Here is a 17,670-nt window from a genome sequence, read left to right as displayed (position 1 = left end):
CTCCCCTCACAATGAAATGCTTCTGAGCTTTTATGACACTGAAATAGTCTTCTTCACAGAACCAAGACAAAGACAACAAGGAGCACTCACTAAATATTGAAGAAAACTATCCACCAGTTTACTAACGACCAGGAAGATGCACCTCTAAAACAGCTACTACTTCACTTGCTCAAAAATCATCCATACACATACATACATATGCAAAACATGGAAGTTAAATCCGTTTTCTTTTTCCCATGTACATGATATTAGAAATGACTGTGCTGGAAAGGAATGTATGGCTTCTTTCCAGCTTATGAACACAGCATGTTTTTCACATGTGAAAACAAAATGAAGTTTTGGTAAGGGCAAATTTTCCCAAATAAATAATTAGTTTTCCACACTGGAAATAAACTATATTTTCAATAAACTTCAAAACTCAGATATGTAGAAAGGGATAACTGAAGAAAGTAAGATCTGATCACACAGATTTCCCTGCACTATTTAGTAGTTGGGATTTTTTATTTTTTAATTGAATGTGACTATCCAGTGTTCTGCCATCATCTAAACTCAACAACCCCGACTCTAGGCTGCATCTTTGACCAGGAAAAAGGAAAAAAACCCTTTTCCAGAGTGAAAACCATTACAACCGATCCAACCACTCATTCTTTGCAAAATGTGGCTCCAGGGCTCTGATGTTACAAATCCACAGCACAGCTCAGCCTTGGTCTCTGCCACTGCACCACAGTCAGTTGATGTCGGCCCTCCAGCACCATACCTGGGATTCTGCGGCTCTGAACCATCGGACTCTGGACACGGCTTCTTTACCTGCAGGAGCAAAGCAGTGCTGGTTACTCTCACTTGGAACACAACTTCCTCTTGCACCCCCCCATCCCAGCATGACTTAAAGCGGATCCTGCCCTGCTCACTGGGATCTCTATAAAATATTTCCCGCACTTTACAGCAGTGGTTTGCTGTACTAAACAGTGTGTTTCATTATTATCCCATGAACAGCTGCCAACTGCACTTCCCCAGGCTCCATTAGTGGGTTAAATGTTCAGCTAAAATAGCTTGGGGAGTAGTCTTAACTAGGAACAAAGAAACCAAAGAACCAGGTTCCCCTCTTTGAAATGAGAAAGCCATACTGTTCTCAGCTTGGCCAAGAAATGTTTCCCCAATTGATACTGCTTCTGTTTCCTGCTAAAGCTCAAAATAATAAACACCAGGTTCTGGGGCAAAGCACACCATTAGTTAAATAATTCATATGGTATTTTTAATTTGGTGAATCTGCTAACTGTATGTTAACAATAATTTCCTATTGCATCAATGAATACATGCACTGTTTTTACTCATACTTGCAATACGTAAGTACATAAAAGGAATTTTAGCTTTCAATTTGATCTCCACAATGCACTGCTGTAGGCTGATTGGAGGTGATAAAATCTATCACTGTCAAAATAAAATTAGAAAACTGCTCTCTTGCAGATTAGGTATTTCTTTGGGATCTTCATGATTTCCAGAAAAAATTTAATTGTACCTTCTGGTGATCTAAATTACTTGCATTTTCAGCCAAGGAAAAAACATTTTGCTCACTAGCTTGCTAATGCAAAATCCAGAGCTCTGTGGGAGGTTTCGAAGTTCCAGTTTTAAAGCCACCTAGAAATATCACTCACTGAGGCTCACTTGGTGTGAGAGACACAATAAAAAAACCCATTCCCTTTACAACCAGCAAGTTCAATGACAAGTTTCAGGATACCTTGCATGAAGAAACTCTTCTATACTTTTTTGCTACTTTAAAAGTATTTCAGAGAAAAAAATCTGACTTTGACTTACTTCTATTGAAGTTACTGACAAATGACAAAACTCTCACCTAGCCAAACAGAAAAAAAGGACTAGACTAATGCTAAATATTATATATATATATATATATATATATATATATATATATATATATATATATATATATATAAATTCCCTTAGCTCAGTGCCATGGAACATCACTCATAGAGATGAGCCCTTCATAGAGCCTGACAGGCAGTATTTCATAAACATTCAGGTGCAAATATCATTGCTATAGTTGTATGTTACCCACATTGTTATTAAAGTAGCATAACATATGAAATACAGTAAAATACTTCAGATATAAAAGCATATGACCATCTACCATGAAAAATGCCTTCAGTATGCTTTATATACAAACATGAGGAATAGTTAATCAGATTACTGTACTGTTTCCTGAGTGTCAGTGGCAGAGGGAACTGTTCAAAAGATATATATAAAATAATTTAAAGACATTGAAATTACAACAGCCTCTCCCTGACAGGATGTGTTTAATTTCAAGAGCAGTTTGTCTCAACTAAGTTACAGAGATTTAACCAGAAAAATAATATTTTCATTTTGCATATAAAATATAATTTAAAATTATTGAAAACATAATGTATTTAGAGCTATAAAATACAATAACATAAGTAAAAATAATTAGAAAAATATGTATATGTTTAGTAGCTATATAGTATAAACCCTGGTAGATCTTCTTTTTCCATGTCCCATTAGCATACACTCACATCATATTTTTCTTATCTCCTTGCTCATAAATTTACTGGCATTTATACATTCCTTTCCAATTTCTTTTCTGTTCTGTAGCTGCCACCAGTAGCACTGTCTCTCACATTTGTACTGGGGCTCAGATCTCACTCCCCAGGTCAGAAGAGGTCAATGACTCACTTTAATCAGCTGCTGGAGAGTCTGTCACCTAGACACCCAACACCCTGTGCTGGGCAGCTACCACAGAAGCCCAAAGATACTTGCAGCACACATTAACATAATCTGAGCACTTTTAATATACAGAATATATTAAGACCCCTGGTTTTCCTGTGCAGGGATGTGAGATGTAGTAATCAGGTACTCACAGATGGGTTTTCCTACCATAGCTCACACTACTACTGCATTCTGTTCTGACCAACATTACAAAGCAATCTAAATATCTGAAAGATTATGCTTTATCCGTATAAATTAATATTAAACATTAAATTAACATCAAACATTAAAAAAAAAGAACTAAAAAACTACCAACAAAAACCCTAACTGATAAATTTTGATAAAAGTTGAAAGGTCATAGCAGAAAAGCCACTAACTAATTGTATCAAAACCACTTACTTCCTGTGTGATGTAACCTGGGAAGAAAAAAAAAGTGAGTATTTTTTATTTAAGAATATTGCAATGAAAGCAAAATTCTTAAACAGTGAGAATATTTGAGTTTTGTCACTTGGCATATAGATGATGCAGTTCATCCATGATCATTATCTGAAGAAATGTGCAGAAGCACAGAGTATAGATTTGGCTTTTCCTCTGAGATTAAATGTAAAATTAATTGTGTATCTTTAGGGTCCCTTTTTGAAAGAAAATATTTAATAAATAAAAATGTTATTTCTTAAAGGATGAATAGGCATGGGATTTTCTTTCAAGTGGCCATATGGAATGAACACCATTTCTCTTCAAGGCTACTCAAGTAGCAAAACAAATTCTGTTATTCATAAAATTATGCCACCCTTGAAGGTGAACAGAAAATCACTGTGAAAATGTCTGATCAAAGACTAAATATTGTTTCCTTTGTCTTCAGCTGCACTGTTTTACCTCTTAATTTGCCTTGCTGACTGTTTTCAAAATAATTAACTTTCACTAACACCACATTTATTTACATTCTCATGTGTTAAATGCTATAAAAAGAACTTTTTCTCCTTTACTCCTGCTCTGTTTTCCTTTCCCCCCTTTCTGTTTACACAGGTTTTCTCACCATTTTAGTTAAATGCATGTTGAGAATCATTCACAAGAGTAAGATTCAAGTTTCAGTTTGAATTCTACTGAACTGCACTGAACTTTCATACTCTGGTTTACTGCTTCAAAATGTTTGAAAAGTTTCAGCTAAAAACCTTTAAATACAAAGATTTGTGAGAACAGATTGTTGTGTTCATGGTTTGAATGTCACGTCATTGTGCTGCTGATTGGCTTCAGCACCTGAGAGTTGGAGGCAAAATCCCAAAACTGAAAGGGGGGGAGAGAGTTACAAATACCCAGGAATTATAATTTCTGTGAAATAGTATCCACATTTACTTCGGTTTGTAAAATTCTAAAAGACCTGTTGTCACAATGTTGGTGAACTCCTGATGGAGTCTGGCTCCTGAATTTCTCAAGACTCTATCTACATTGAATACTCTCCATCTCAAAGGTGCTGGTTCTGAGCAAGCCTTAGGATTACTTCTGAGTGCCAGGAGAATCCCATGCCATCAGTAAATTTGACACTATCAAAACTATCCCTCTTTGCTTAGTTAGTTCCATCTCCCACTGTGCAGTACCCTGGGTACAGGGTACCCAGGCAGTACCTTGTGACTCCCTTCAGAATGAAGGGAGGAAAAACAGAAAAAAAAAGAACAGGGAGAGGGAACAGAAATCAGGGGACAAAAGAAGAATGGGCTCTCCAAGGTGGCAAAACTAGAGGAGAGGAGAAGCCAAATGAAAAACAAGTGACAGATGTAGGGGTGTGGTGTGGACAGCAGAAGAACACTGGCTGAGATGGAACACCACAGTTTGCTCTCCTCTCTTCTAGATGTGGGACTAACACCACAAACACAAGCCTGAGCACTCATCAGACACCTATGAAACTCATTACAAAAGTCACTAGTGACCAGTCTGCCCAGAGCAATGGACTAGTTCTGCTACTTCAGCTATACAGAAGACTAATTAATGATCCAAGCTGGGAAAATATACTTTGAACTTAGAAGATTTTGTATAAATGTCACTTTTATGTAGAAAAATGGAAGTCTGATTTGGCTTAAACTTTTATTAAAATAATCAAAGTTTTCTACAATTTCTACCTTCACCTGACTTGGTTCATCAGCATTCAAATATGAACACTGTTAAAATTGCCTGATAATTTGAGGTCACTGTGAAAAAGCTAGGCATTTTTTAGGTAGTGAAGAACTGCAATAAAGGTATATGATAAATATTTACATGATGAAGGATTTTATAGTAATTGGGCTTTGGATGCTTCATGTTTTAAAAAGACAGAGGGAGTAACATTAAAAGAAAAACCTAACTATGCATTCACTGGAAAAAAAGACACCCCCTGGAAAGCCTAGGATGTCAGGTAATAAGATCTGCACCATAATATGTAAGAAGCTGAATTTCCACAGGCCATATTAATTCTGGCATTTCCTTGCTTCTGATGTTTTTCTTTGCAACATTAACATCTTTTAACATGATTTTATTGGACCCCATTACACTAAATGTTAAACCATTAAATGGTCCTGCTCTATGAGGTGTTCTCACACACACACACTGGTGGTATTAAACTCGTAATGCAACACAGGTGAGAAATCCCTTCTAACACTTACAGCTGAAAAATCTTGCCACATCAGCACTAAATTATTCTGGCAATGAATCTGCTGAGTTCCCTCATCTACTGCACCAATTAAGGCCTTGAGGATCCCTCCTAAATCAGTAGGGTTGCAACAGGGCTGAGTAGAGCCTGCAATGCTTTGGACCTGGAGGAAGCAGTTATGCATGGTGGAGCTGTGGAGACTCTAACATCAAGGAGACAAGAATGAAGAAAGAAAAGTACTTCTTGCAGACCCACGAACAACCTCAAATCACATCTTCGTGCTTCCTCAGTCTGTGTGATTGCTCTGGAGTATGGGCAGGGCAAGTGCACTTTGCCTCAATGACTCCCTACAGCAAATTGCTCTGGAGGAAGTTGACCCATCTCTGCTCACTGTCCAGGGAAGGGACCATGTCTGTAGAACAACTCCAGGAGAGTGACACAGGCAGGGAAATAACTTGACGGAAATACCAGGTAGAAGAATATGACTCAGGATATTAGTGACACTGCGATGAGAATGAATAGTAAAGAAAAATAATTCTCCTCAAATGTTTTTTAGATGCTGACTTTGACAAGGTTTACATGGAGTTTTATAACCATCTTGACAACAAAAACCTTAATGGAGACTGTCTTTTCAATGCCTGTATATATACCATTTGCCAAAGATTTCTTTTGCTGCCATGATGTCATTGATACCACAAAACTAATAATGTCATTTGCTTGACCAGCAAAAATAGGGCAAGGGTTTGACTACAGATATAGTGCTGGGATTTAGTCACAAATTGTAGTCATGCAGAAAACACACGTATTTTAGATTTAATTTGAAAACCCCACAACCGAACAACAAATGTTCTTGAAAGTAAAGCAGTTAGAAAACTGAATTCAGTTAGATGCAGTTAGATGACTGAATTCAAATAATACTCCAGCTATGTATGTCTTGTGAAGACAAAATCTCAGTGAAGCTTCTGCAAAATCAAACATATGCTGAGTAGACCTAGAGAAACATCTCAAAAAAGAATTTTAAATAATCCCAAATTCTGATCTGATTTTTCCCACAGTATTTCACTATTCTGCCACGCTTCCATAAATCTCATAAGAATTTCAGTTACTTAAACCTAGTGACAATAATAAAATTATATCATTTAAAGTTTGTATTAAAATACTATATTAAATTAAAATGCATATGAAAATGTAAGACTACATAGTTGTGCACAACCAAATTTAAATTACATTTCTGATGTAGTTAAAAACCAAAACACTAATGCTACTCTTCAGTTAAAGAACTTTAAGCAATAGAAAATTGATTTTTTGCCCCTATTTTTTTGCACTGCAAAGACTGTACATAACTGTACTTTATCTGAATCACACCCTGAAGTAGGTTCATCATATTTCAGCAGATCTGAAAACAAGAGTTCTGATTGCAGTGGAAGAATGAGGAAAAATATGCTACATTAATTGATTTAAAATTCACCGTTAAAGTAGGTTTTTGGTTGTTGGTTTGCTTTTTCTTAATAAAAGTCTATGTGTGCTAGTTCTATAGCGGAAACAACATTTCTGCTCCCCACCTAAACTAGGTTTAGCTATTCAGTGGTCCCTTCTGTTTTATTAGTAATGAAATCATTATGCCATCAACTACAATTGACAACTCTATTCAAAACAAGATTGAGGTTTGAATACATATTTTTTTAATGAAAGTAAAGTGAAATTATTTAAAAGTTTTGGGTATGAAAGCAGACTGCTGATGCTGACTTTTGCATTTTATGTAGCACAGTAGAGAGACTTCATATTCAAAGACATCAGATATGCTTCCATGCCACTAAGGGGTGAGAGCAAGGGATGGAGACAAGAAAAGCCACTGCTGTTCCACCGTGAGTTCTGTTTTCCATGCAAACTTTTCCTGAGATAGATTTGTTCTCGATTAAATGCATCATGAAATTAACAGTAGTAACTTTGGTCAGAACCACTAGGAGAGGAACACCTAACTTGCAAGGAAAACTAATCCCAAAGGAATATATTTAATATTAAATACCCACAGTTCAGGCATCTAAATTGGTCTAGGCTTGTCACATAAGGCTTCCTTTACATCTAACAGAAAGATACAGATGTATTTCACTGGACCTAGAGTAGTCATCTATTTCAGGCAGAGGGGAATTAAACCAAATTAACTGTGATTAATGGCTTCTACTCTCCACTTACCTGCTGAAATGCAGGTAGTTGGGAAACACTGAGGAAATGAAATGGTGCTGCAAAAGAGAGGGACAAAGCCTGTGTGCCTCATGACATCCTCCATGAAATCCTCTTTGTTGGCAACAATGATTATAACAATCGAGAGAGATGGCTCCCATGGAAGTTGCATGTTTTAGAGCCTCAGCTCCTTTGAACCCGTCACTGAACTTAATAATTTTAATAAGGAGCTATGACTTAAAAAGCATATAATAATCTTAAATGCTTCCACTTCTTGAGAAGGCAATCTTCGTGACTCTCACAATGTTTTGGATTTTCTCTACAAATTGCTGCTGGGAACAGTGTGGACAAACCAGGAACCAGTCCATGGAAAGCCCAAAAAGCTGCAAAGAGGCACTGCATTTCATTTAGGTCTTATTTCATCAGGCTGGAATCACGAGCAGTGACATGCTAGAGCTCTTGCTGGTGTGCACATTACATACACATTGAAGTTAATGGGAATTTAATCAATCCAGGCAAATGCCTTTTTCATATTTCCAATGATCATTTATTTTGGGCACACAGCACAGTCTTATCATTGACACAAGCCTTTGTAAAACATAAATCAGAAAGCTTTATATATATAAAATATAAAACTCTGTTTCAATTGAGAAGTTTTAGAGAATGCAAGTATCATTAAGGTGACATGATTGATAAGATCTGAGTCACCTTTAACTCCTCAATTTTCTTATTCATATGCTATCACTGGGGACTAAACTTCCTTGGTAATTTCTTGCTAGTGGAAAGGTTTCTGATGTGTTTGTTTTTGCAACATGACTAATGGGTTCAAACAGTTCAGAGCTCTAAGCGTTTTAAAAATCTTTCATACCTGCAAACATTTTTAAAACACATCCTAAACTGCCTTTGGCACAAGTGCACAAAAAATATCAGAGGGTGTAACAGTCAAGTCATAATTTAAGTGATTGGAACCTACAAAGTACTAACTTGTACATTTTGAAAAGCATTTATGCATGCACTGTGGGAAAAACTGGCATTCTCTTTTTCTTTTTGTTTGTTTGTGTACAATGAAAGAAGGAAATATGCCTTCCCTTAACTGGTGGGTCAGGCAGGGCAAATGCCACACTACAATGGCACTTTTTGTTCCAGCCTGAGTTACCCAATAGCTCAGAGCTCACAGAATGTTTTCCCTGCAGCTGGAAGGGAGGGCCTGGCTCCCTTTGGAAAAGAAAGGGAAGGGAAGGGAAGGGAAGGGAAGGGAAGGGAAGGGAAGGGAAGGGAAGGGAAGGGAAGGGAAGGGAAGGGAAGGGAAGGGAAGGGAAGGGAAGGGAAGGGAAGGGAAGGGAAGGGAAGGGAAGGGAAGGGAAGGGAAGGGAAGGGAAGGGAAGGGAAGGGAAGGGAAGGGAAGGGAAGGGAAGGGAAGGGAAGGGAAGGGAAGGGGAGTTAGCTCCCCATTCAGATGTTCAAGGCTTTGGAAACTCCACCAGCCTGGAGATCATCAATCAACAAATTCAGATTCAGGAAAAAAAATACTCAAGCACTAACACTGTTTTTCTCTCATTCTCTCTTTTTTTTTTTCTTTCATTCATATTATTTTCCTAGCTCTCTCCCTGCCCCCCACCCCCAAAATCTCTTAAAAAATGGCCGCCCAAACCTAAATACAAAGCTTTGGCTTTTTTTGCCTTTTCCAGTCAACCGTATATCTCAGTGAAGCTGAATCTGCAAGTATACCCTTGGTTACTTCCTGGTGTGTTCCTTGTATCTCCAGGCTGGCAATAGTTAGAAGACACCATTCTTAATCTAGACATGGAAAAATGTTTACTGTTTTTAGTTCATTTATGTTCCCATGATGTCCTGCAGTTTTGTTGCAATCCCACAATTTTTTTACATGTTTGCTTTTTAAATATCAGCATTCCCAAACACAACTGATCTTTTTTTAGGGAAAAAAAAAACAAAACCAACAAACAAAACAACAACATACTGAAATGCAGGAAAACAGTTATGCTGTGCAATGCTTTCTAGATTTCATCTTGTAATTCCTCAGCTCCACAGAAATATTGTAAGCACTAGGTGTATCAAAACTGCTTTGGAGGTATCATTTAATATTCAAAGGAATATCAAGTCATCCCCTGTTATATGCATAAAATTCAGAACTTCCTCAGAAAACCTGAACTTATTTTCTTTCCTCCTGCTTTTCAAAACCAACCAGGGCCAACAAATGCAAAGGAAAAAAAAGAGTAAACTTTGAAGCTGAAATTTAAAGTAATGAAAGTCAGGAAGTTCAAAAGTTAATGTTCCTATGGCTGTGTTAACTTGGCCATGTTGCAAATAGATCATGCAAATACTTCAAGCTATTTTGTTAAAGGACTATAGTACTGTGCCATAAAGCATAATAAAACATGCTGTTTTCTTTTCATGTGGAAACCAACTTACATGAGGAACAGTACAGTATTTCTACTGCTAATGCAGACTTCTCCACCACAAGTGAAGTATCTCTGCCTCAAGGCACTTTTCTGTTCTGACAATGCTGGTGTCTCATTGGAATCCAGCTTCCCTTTAGTTCACCCAAGAGCTTACATAGTGACCCCCGCAGGAACAAAGGACAACTTCTCTCCTGACTCGTTTGCCTCATCAGAAAATAATCTCTCTTTCCCCTTGAGATCAAAGAACACTTGTCACAATTTTTCCATCCCTCACTTAGATGAAATTTAAACAAATGGCCTTGTCGATCATCTCCTCCTTTCTGTACTTCACTATCCTGGTTTTTACCATGGAGCATATTGATACCCCAGTGCAGTAAACAACATGATCTCACATCTCTCAAATACTCATCTCCACTACAGATGATTAAATAATACATGTAAAATATTCTGATTTAACAAAGAATTTATTTTACTCTCCTTTACTCTTTTCTGTGTTTTTAATATACATATTGCCATGTGCTAAGGTTAAAGGAGATCAGCCTCCAGAAAATGTGCCATATTCTTGGTCAAATATGTCATGTTTCTTAGCTGCATTGAGACCAGTGCTGGGTCAAGTAAGCAATGTCTGAAAAACCATCAGTTTCACTATCCTCTCTGTCTTGGAGAGGCATACTCATCAGCTGCATTCTTCATCCCAGAGCTAAAGGGACTTTAAAGACAAGGATTGTGGTTTTGAACTATATTCAAAAAGCTCAGGAAGAGAAAAACTCTAATGGGTTCACCATACCCTTACTTGATGTGACCTTTATACTAATTCGTTTTCAAGCACTGAAGTCTTCATAGAAGTACAACCTGTTTAAGAATGAATGAATACCTGACTCAGATCATGGTCTGACAAAATGGGATGGAATAGTTTGGGCACACTGAAAGCATTGTATATGGATTCAGCTACATGACAACTGGATTTATTGGCAATCCAAAGTTCCTAGGTTGAGGTTTGAATTATTCCAGACAACACAGTAAGCTCTTCCTACAAGCTCTTCCAAGTTTAGCCACTAGTTCACTGGTGCCAGTTTTGCTCAGATTTTTCAGCCAACTTTTCTTCACTTTTGGTCTTGCCCAAGTTATACAAGCCAGATGTAATGGTAGGAGAGCAGTTATTACCTACAGTGTCTGCCAGCATAATCCACCTGCGAGACCTGTCCATCACACATATGTCATGCAGAATCAGAGGTGATGTTGCACAGGTCCTTCAGAAAAGGAGAGAAACTACTTCAGATTTTCAGTACACTTCTCAGCATGCAGCTAGTAAGAAGGACTCAAGTCACTTCTTTGTTTTTTGAATCCTTCTTCATTTCTCAGGAGAGACACGTTCAATTGACAGTGTTGTAACTGACATAGAGAACCAGAAAGATGAGAAAATGAAACTGAGCATTATTCACAGATAATTAAGAACATCCAACTTCTTCATTATCTAAACGTTGATAATTTTTGTCAGTAAAAATACCTGTTATTCACTGCGCTCCTTCACAACCCTGAAAGGCAAGAGCACATTTATGTTGAATATGTGTGCAGAGACCTGAATATGCCAAGAGGCTCTTTTTGACCAACTGCAATGATTGCAGAATGAGATCCACTTCTGCCAAATTCTGCATGGGCTTCAGCAACAGCTGCCTGAGGTGATGCTGTATTCACTCCTCCAGCAAAAGGCAGTCCCTGAGCAGGGGGGTTGCCAACCTTGGGACAAGCCCACAGAGATTTAAGCTTAGGCCTAAATCAGATCGTGGTTTGGCCTAAATCAGGTTTGGCCTGTTACTGTCAATGCAACAATTCAGAATAATGATCAGTCTGAATATGCCTTAATAGGACAGGAGGCTCAATTAATGCCAAAAAGCAACAGGTGGACAGAGCAATAAGACAGGTTGGAAGGAGATGAACAAGGTAATATGAGCAGGTAATATGAACATGATTTTAGCCCAGCACCTGCCTACCTATTAACAGCTGGCAGAGTCCTGCAGGCATTGTGGGAAGATGGGATATATATTAAAACTGTACTAAAATAAAATAAAACTGGAAAAAACCTACCACAAAGCCCCAACAATAAAAAGGGTTCTGCTCTTCTGTGGTAGATTTTCTCTTGCTAGTAGTTCAAAGGTATTCAGCTATAAATATCTAACTTTTCCACAGATAATATCTATGAATCTGATCATTAACATGTAATTTGGTCTATGAAAACAGCCCAAGCTGAAGTCATCAGCTAATTGTACAACACTGGTATTTTTGCACAATGCACTTAGGCTATTCCAATTAAAAACACCTGCTTAAAATGTATGCAAATGACTATGCTACAAATAATTTTTAAAAGTGTGTTCAAAACTTTTGAAAAAAGTGGAAGAAGGTAATAAGTGCACATCATAGTCTACTGAGAAGATTACCAAGTAAATCTGTACACTAACAGTGAACAGCTGTGTTTTTTCCTATCTTCATACATTTCTGTTCTCCCACATTACTGAAGCTAATTTGTTTAGAATTTTAGCAACAACTTCTAGCAGCTGCTCTAGCAATTATAAACTACATCAGATAACTAAGAACTTCAGTAGCCTACTTCTCTCATAGTAAGGATGCAAAGGATTATTTGTAGTTCAAACTACTTGATGGTGAAAATGAAGTAATCACTTTTTTGTGCTCCAGATGTTATCCAACTGGTGAAAAATAATTTGTTAGAGGTCAGATAAAAGGACACACAGTGCTGCAGTGAAAAATCTCACAAACACTGGATATAAACTGAAGACCTATTCACATTAATTTGTATTATCAGGGAAACAAATTTGCTTTGTTTCTAGTTACTTTAATTTTCAGTGGCTTTGGATCATGTCAATAAAAGTGAAGAAAATGCTCTAGGAAAAGGGTCCCCTTTTAAATTTTTTTTTAGGATAGAAGGAAAAGAAGAATAATTTAGCAAAGGTAAACTACAGATAAAATCCTTTCTAATAAACACATAGGAAAATATACTGCTCTTATTGTGCACTATAGTTAGTTACCATATGCTATTAAGCATCACAGAAGCAAACTCCTACATAGTGAGACTACTTTTTATACATATGATTTAGATTTGATTATTCAAATATTAATGAACATTTCCAACACAACGCTCATTAAAAATCCTGTTAATATTTAGGGCTAAAATGTAATTCAGGGAAATTAATCATAAAAGTATAAATCATTAATAGTATCTATACCCAGGAATACAACATGCATTTGGTTATATACTAGTAACAACAGCCACAATTAGAAATTACATTAAGAATATTTAATTTTGCTTTTGTTGCTTGCATAATGCTGTAGTTCTTAGCACTAGTCAGAATAGCTGTATTTACATCATAAAGTACGTAAATAAATCTCAAACTCTCAGCTAATAATATATTTTTCTTTATTAGCCAAGGGGGACAACATCAGAGGCAATACAGCTCTTAAAGTACTGCCACAAGAAGGAACCACTTGACAGATCATATTTCAGCTCACATGTAGGCCAATTTTGTCTCTTTTTTCAGGTTTAAAAATTTGACTGGGAATGTCTAACTATAGGTCTTTAGAATATCCAAGGAGATTTTCTTTTTTTATTATTATTATTAATACTGCTACATTAAAATGCATAATTTTAAAATATTTGAAAGTATGTTTTAATTTTAAAGGTGTTTTATATATAAAATATTTTAACTAGTTTTCCAGAAGCAATCAATTTACTTTGTCGGGGTTTGTTTTTCCAAATTCATACCATTTTGTTTATATTTGCTGTCCTCCTGTAAATTCTCTAGCCAGCAGGCAATTACTTGGAATAAGGAATTCTTCCAATTTATTTTGGATGGTTTTATATACCCATCTCAAGTATTAAAGAAAAAAACCTCTTTAGTTTAGGAAAATATAACAACCAAGATTCCCTAAACTCTCAAAGCATTCAAAACAAAAATAAGGAGACAGTTTCATAGTGACGGATGAATTTCATGTACCCAGGGCAATGGCCAGGAGTTGCAATAAAGTACAATAAAGTACATCTTTAACACATCTGCAGCCATTCTTCTCACAAGTCTCTGCGCATTCACCCCTGTTCCAGACAAGTGAGCAAGTGTCCTTTGTCTCCGGCTCAACATGCCAACATCCTGCATCTTTAGACTCTCCTCCCTTCTCTCCCATCTCCCCAGCCTGATCCTGGAATGTTTTGGCCATGAGGTTAAGAAAGATTCCCCCATTTATCACAACCTGCCAAGCACAACAGGGTCACAGTCCCAGCCCCAGTGCTATCACGTAGCTAATCCAGCTTCGGCACAGGCACGAAACTTCAAAGATATTTTGCCACAGGCAAAAGTTAGTCCTTATTTGCTTTAAAATCCAAATATCAATCAAGTTAAACTGTGCTTCAGTAGAGCTAACAGTTTGAATGTTCAGAGCAACATGGACATTTGGTTTTTAGCTGTGGCTCTAATTGAGTGCAGAGCTCACCTGGGATAGCAGTACAAATACTTCAAGTACAGCAAAAATCTCATAATGGGACAATTCATTTTATCCACCAGAACAACCGTGATGAAAAGAATTGTTCAATCATTCATGTAAAGACACAAAAGCAAATTCTGGTGCGTGTGTGCAAATAAATACAGATAATACACACAGAATCTCTGTTTATGTTAAATCACTTCAGATTATTTTACCTTCCAAAGGTTTTACTATGAGTTATACCAGATGAGCAGCCAAACTTATCTGACTGTAAAAGTCATTTAATGACTTATAAGTCATGATTTATCCCTGAAATTAATGTGTAGAACAATTACAGATTTACTATGAGAACAAGCAAAGGACTTTCAGTATCTAGGAAGCAAATTATCAATTAACCCTAGGTAAAATATATGAATTTTACTATCTTGGGACTCTGTCTAGCGATTCTAGTGCAACTTAATGCAAACAATACAATAATTATGCTGTTTAAATAAATCCAGGTTCTTCTTCAATGTGTATTTTTAACTGCATCCTTCTGGGGCTAAAAAGGATCCATCTTAAAATCAGCTTTTAAAAAAATCTTCACCTTTTCTGCAGATATTTACTGATAATTGAATACTGTTTAATTATGTATTAATTCAGAGCAATGAATGAATATTGCAAAGAGAAATAAACCACATAGATATTATCTTTCCTGTTAAGCTACTACTGAAATGTATATTATTTTTTCCAGCAATATGATTGAAAATATCTTTAATAAAATAAAACATAAAAAGGAAGCAATTACCATATTAGCTACAGCATTAAATTCTGCAAACTGCTTAAATACCTTTTGTGCATAAACTTAATACAGCCATGCCCTTCTTTTTATTTAAAAATACTGAAACAACATGTTAAATGTTTAATCCCTTTTTAATAACATTTACTAAATAACTTTTAAAATTCAAAGCTTAAAACTGAACAAAGTGCTAATTATTTTCTCTAAATTCACAAAGTAAATGTAAATTCAATAAAATTTATGTATAGCTGTTTGCAAAGAAAATAACAGGAAAAAAAGAAAAAAATTATAGGTAAGCAGGTGAACGAGACAGTATGCAGTGTAGTTTTTCATCTGCTTCTTCTATTTAACAGTATTTTCAGACATTTTCCCAAACCACATTCTTTTTTAGAAAATAACCTTGACTTCTAATTTATGTTACAGATGAATTAGCTTCCTTGTATGTGCACTCTAACATGCATTTATGTGTGTGTGATCACACAAACATACAATCATGCAGATGTTTTCCAAAGCCAAATTCAAGTTCTTTTGCTCGATATTATCCACATTCACACATTGCTGCTATTTGTTGTACCATTTAACAAGATATACCTTTATAATCTCAAATTATCTTGGAAAAATGCTTTGGCAATAACTATTTTTTAATTCAGGAATTTAAAATATTACTTGGTTTATATACCCTTTTCAAATTTACATTTGATTTACTTTAGAAGAAATTGTAATGGCACAAAAGTTACTGAGACAGTCGAAATGTATTTCAGAAAATAGTGAACAGACCAAGAAAAGAAAGATGTAACTGGATCCTTCTGCCTGCTGCTTACCAGACCACAGGAACAAAATTGAAGAACTTACTGGCTGTAAGAGGTTATATTTTTCTTCCAAAGAGGTTCCCTACCTATTACAGATCCCTAAGGCTGTAAATGCCTGTTTACAGCTGAACCAAACTGCATTTCTCTTTCTTTTCTGGGACTTTGCTTGCTGCTCTCAGATAATAAAACAGCACTCCCAGAGTGAACCCTGGCTGAGTTTCCCTGAATGAAGCAGACGTTTAAGGAGCAGTAACCCCCATGCCAGCTCCCACCGTGGCCTCTGCACTGCTGCTCTTGCTGCTGCATGGATCCCACGGCAGGGAACAGCATCTGAGTACAACAGCAGCACAAGCACAAGATTTCCCTGAAGAAAGCTTTAAATGGTCTCTTCAATTGCAAAGTGCATTAAAAATTATAGATGACATTACAGAGACAGCAAACTTTGGAGGAGGTAGGACTGATGCTTTAGCGTATTTACCCTTCAGCATTATTTGTTCTAAATGCATGTCTAATTAACTTAGAAATTAAATAAATGGATTTGAATCAAGTATTAGGAAAATAAATTTATCTTATTGTATCCACATTTTTTGTAGTTTAGGGATAATTAATTTGAATTCAGCTTATGTCTAGACACCTGGCCTCAGCCTACTGGCCTTCAAGTGTCTCTTATAAATAAATATGTTATTGAATAACACACCAAGGAACTGCTCACAAATTTGACAAAACTGCTCACAGATTTGATATTTGCAGCACATTATAGAATGACATATTTTATTTCTCACAGTACTTAGCAAGTAACCTCCTGTGGTAAACAAAAGCTGCTCCTTAAAGAGCCTGATGAATCCAGTCCTGTGAACTATCTATCTAAACTCCTGCACTCTAGAGCCACCATGAATAAATACCTTGTTCCAAAACCAAGTTCAGAACAGTTACTACAGAAATTAAAACCAAATCTTCCTTTCAGAACAAAATTTGAATTGGAATCAATATCCATTTTATATTTCCCATTTTATCATTAAACAACATTTGCATCAATATTGCAACTTAAAATCCATCATAACCTTACCTCAGTAGTCTTTGAAGAACAGAAACCAATTCCCCAGATATGCAAAGTCAGTTTCCAGGACAAAAAAAAAGAGAGACTATCTGTTTCGTTTCACACTAATTAACTTCCACTATAGAGCAGCTAAGGTGTGCAGGCAGGTTTTCAGGACCAAAAAGCTTTTGCATCAGTCAGCTAGGATTTTTTAAACTCGGGAAAACTGAAGGCACTTTGTTCTTCCTTGAACTGCCATGCCGAGCCTAGCACAGTCCAGTTACTTAAGTTAACTAGGAGGAGATCTAGGTAGTAAACAAGCTTGGTTCTGTCCAATGGCTTTCCACACCCCCCTGTTTATAGTAAGATGACTTGCATTCAGAGGTCACCCCATCAACAGCTCCTGTCTTTCAGTGGGTATCTAATGTGCTGCATTTATCCCAAGGCTCTTTTAATGAAACCACCTTCCTGGTCCCTGCTCGCCTGCTGTCACTATGACACATCTGCTCCTTATTGTGCAAAGCCGTATTAAGTGTTAAAATATACAGAAAAGTCATACCTGGGCATATATTCTGCAAATAATTCAGGTATTTATAATTGCT

At 36.5% G+C, this 17,670-nt stretch overlaps 1 protein-coding gene across 28 annotated transcripts in view; it reads right to left on the bottom strand.

Annotated features, from left to right (window-relative positions):
* EYA4 (EYA transcriptional coactivator and phosphatase 4) overlaps positions 1–17,670 on the bottom strand; it is a 143,036-nt gene that overhangs the window by 67,366 nt on the left and 58,000 nt on the right. For 27 of the 28 annotated variants that reach the window (XM_085575195.1, XM_085575194.1, XM_085575205.1 and 24 more), the window contains one exon: positions 758–807. In XM_085575195.1, the coding sequence (XP_085431321.1) occupies positions 758–807 (50 nt within the window). Of the gene's footprint in view, positions 1–757; positions 808–17,098; positions 17,661–17,670 lie in introns of those variants that run through there. The other variant, XM_085575220.1, reaches the window with a different exon arrangement.

The sequence above is a fragment of the Lonchura striata genome, chromosome 3 (genome assembly GCF_050655825.1).
Source record: "Lonchura striata isolate lonStrDom1 chromosome 3, ASM5065582v1, whole genome shotgun sequence".
Classification (NCBI taxonomy): Eukaryota; Metazoa; Chordata; class Aves; order Passeriformes; family Estrildidae; genus Lonchura; species Lonchura striata.
Note: the sequence above shows the minus strand (reverse complement) of the source record. Positions and strands in the feature narration are given on the sequence as shown.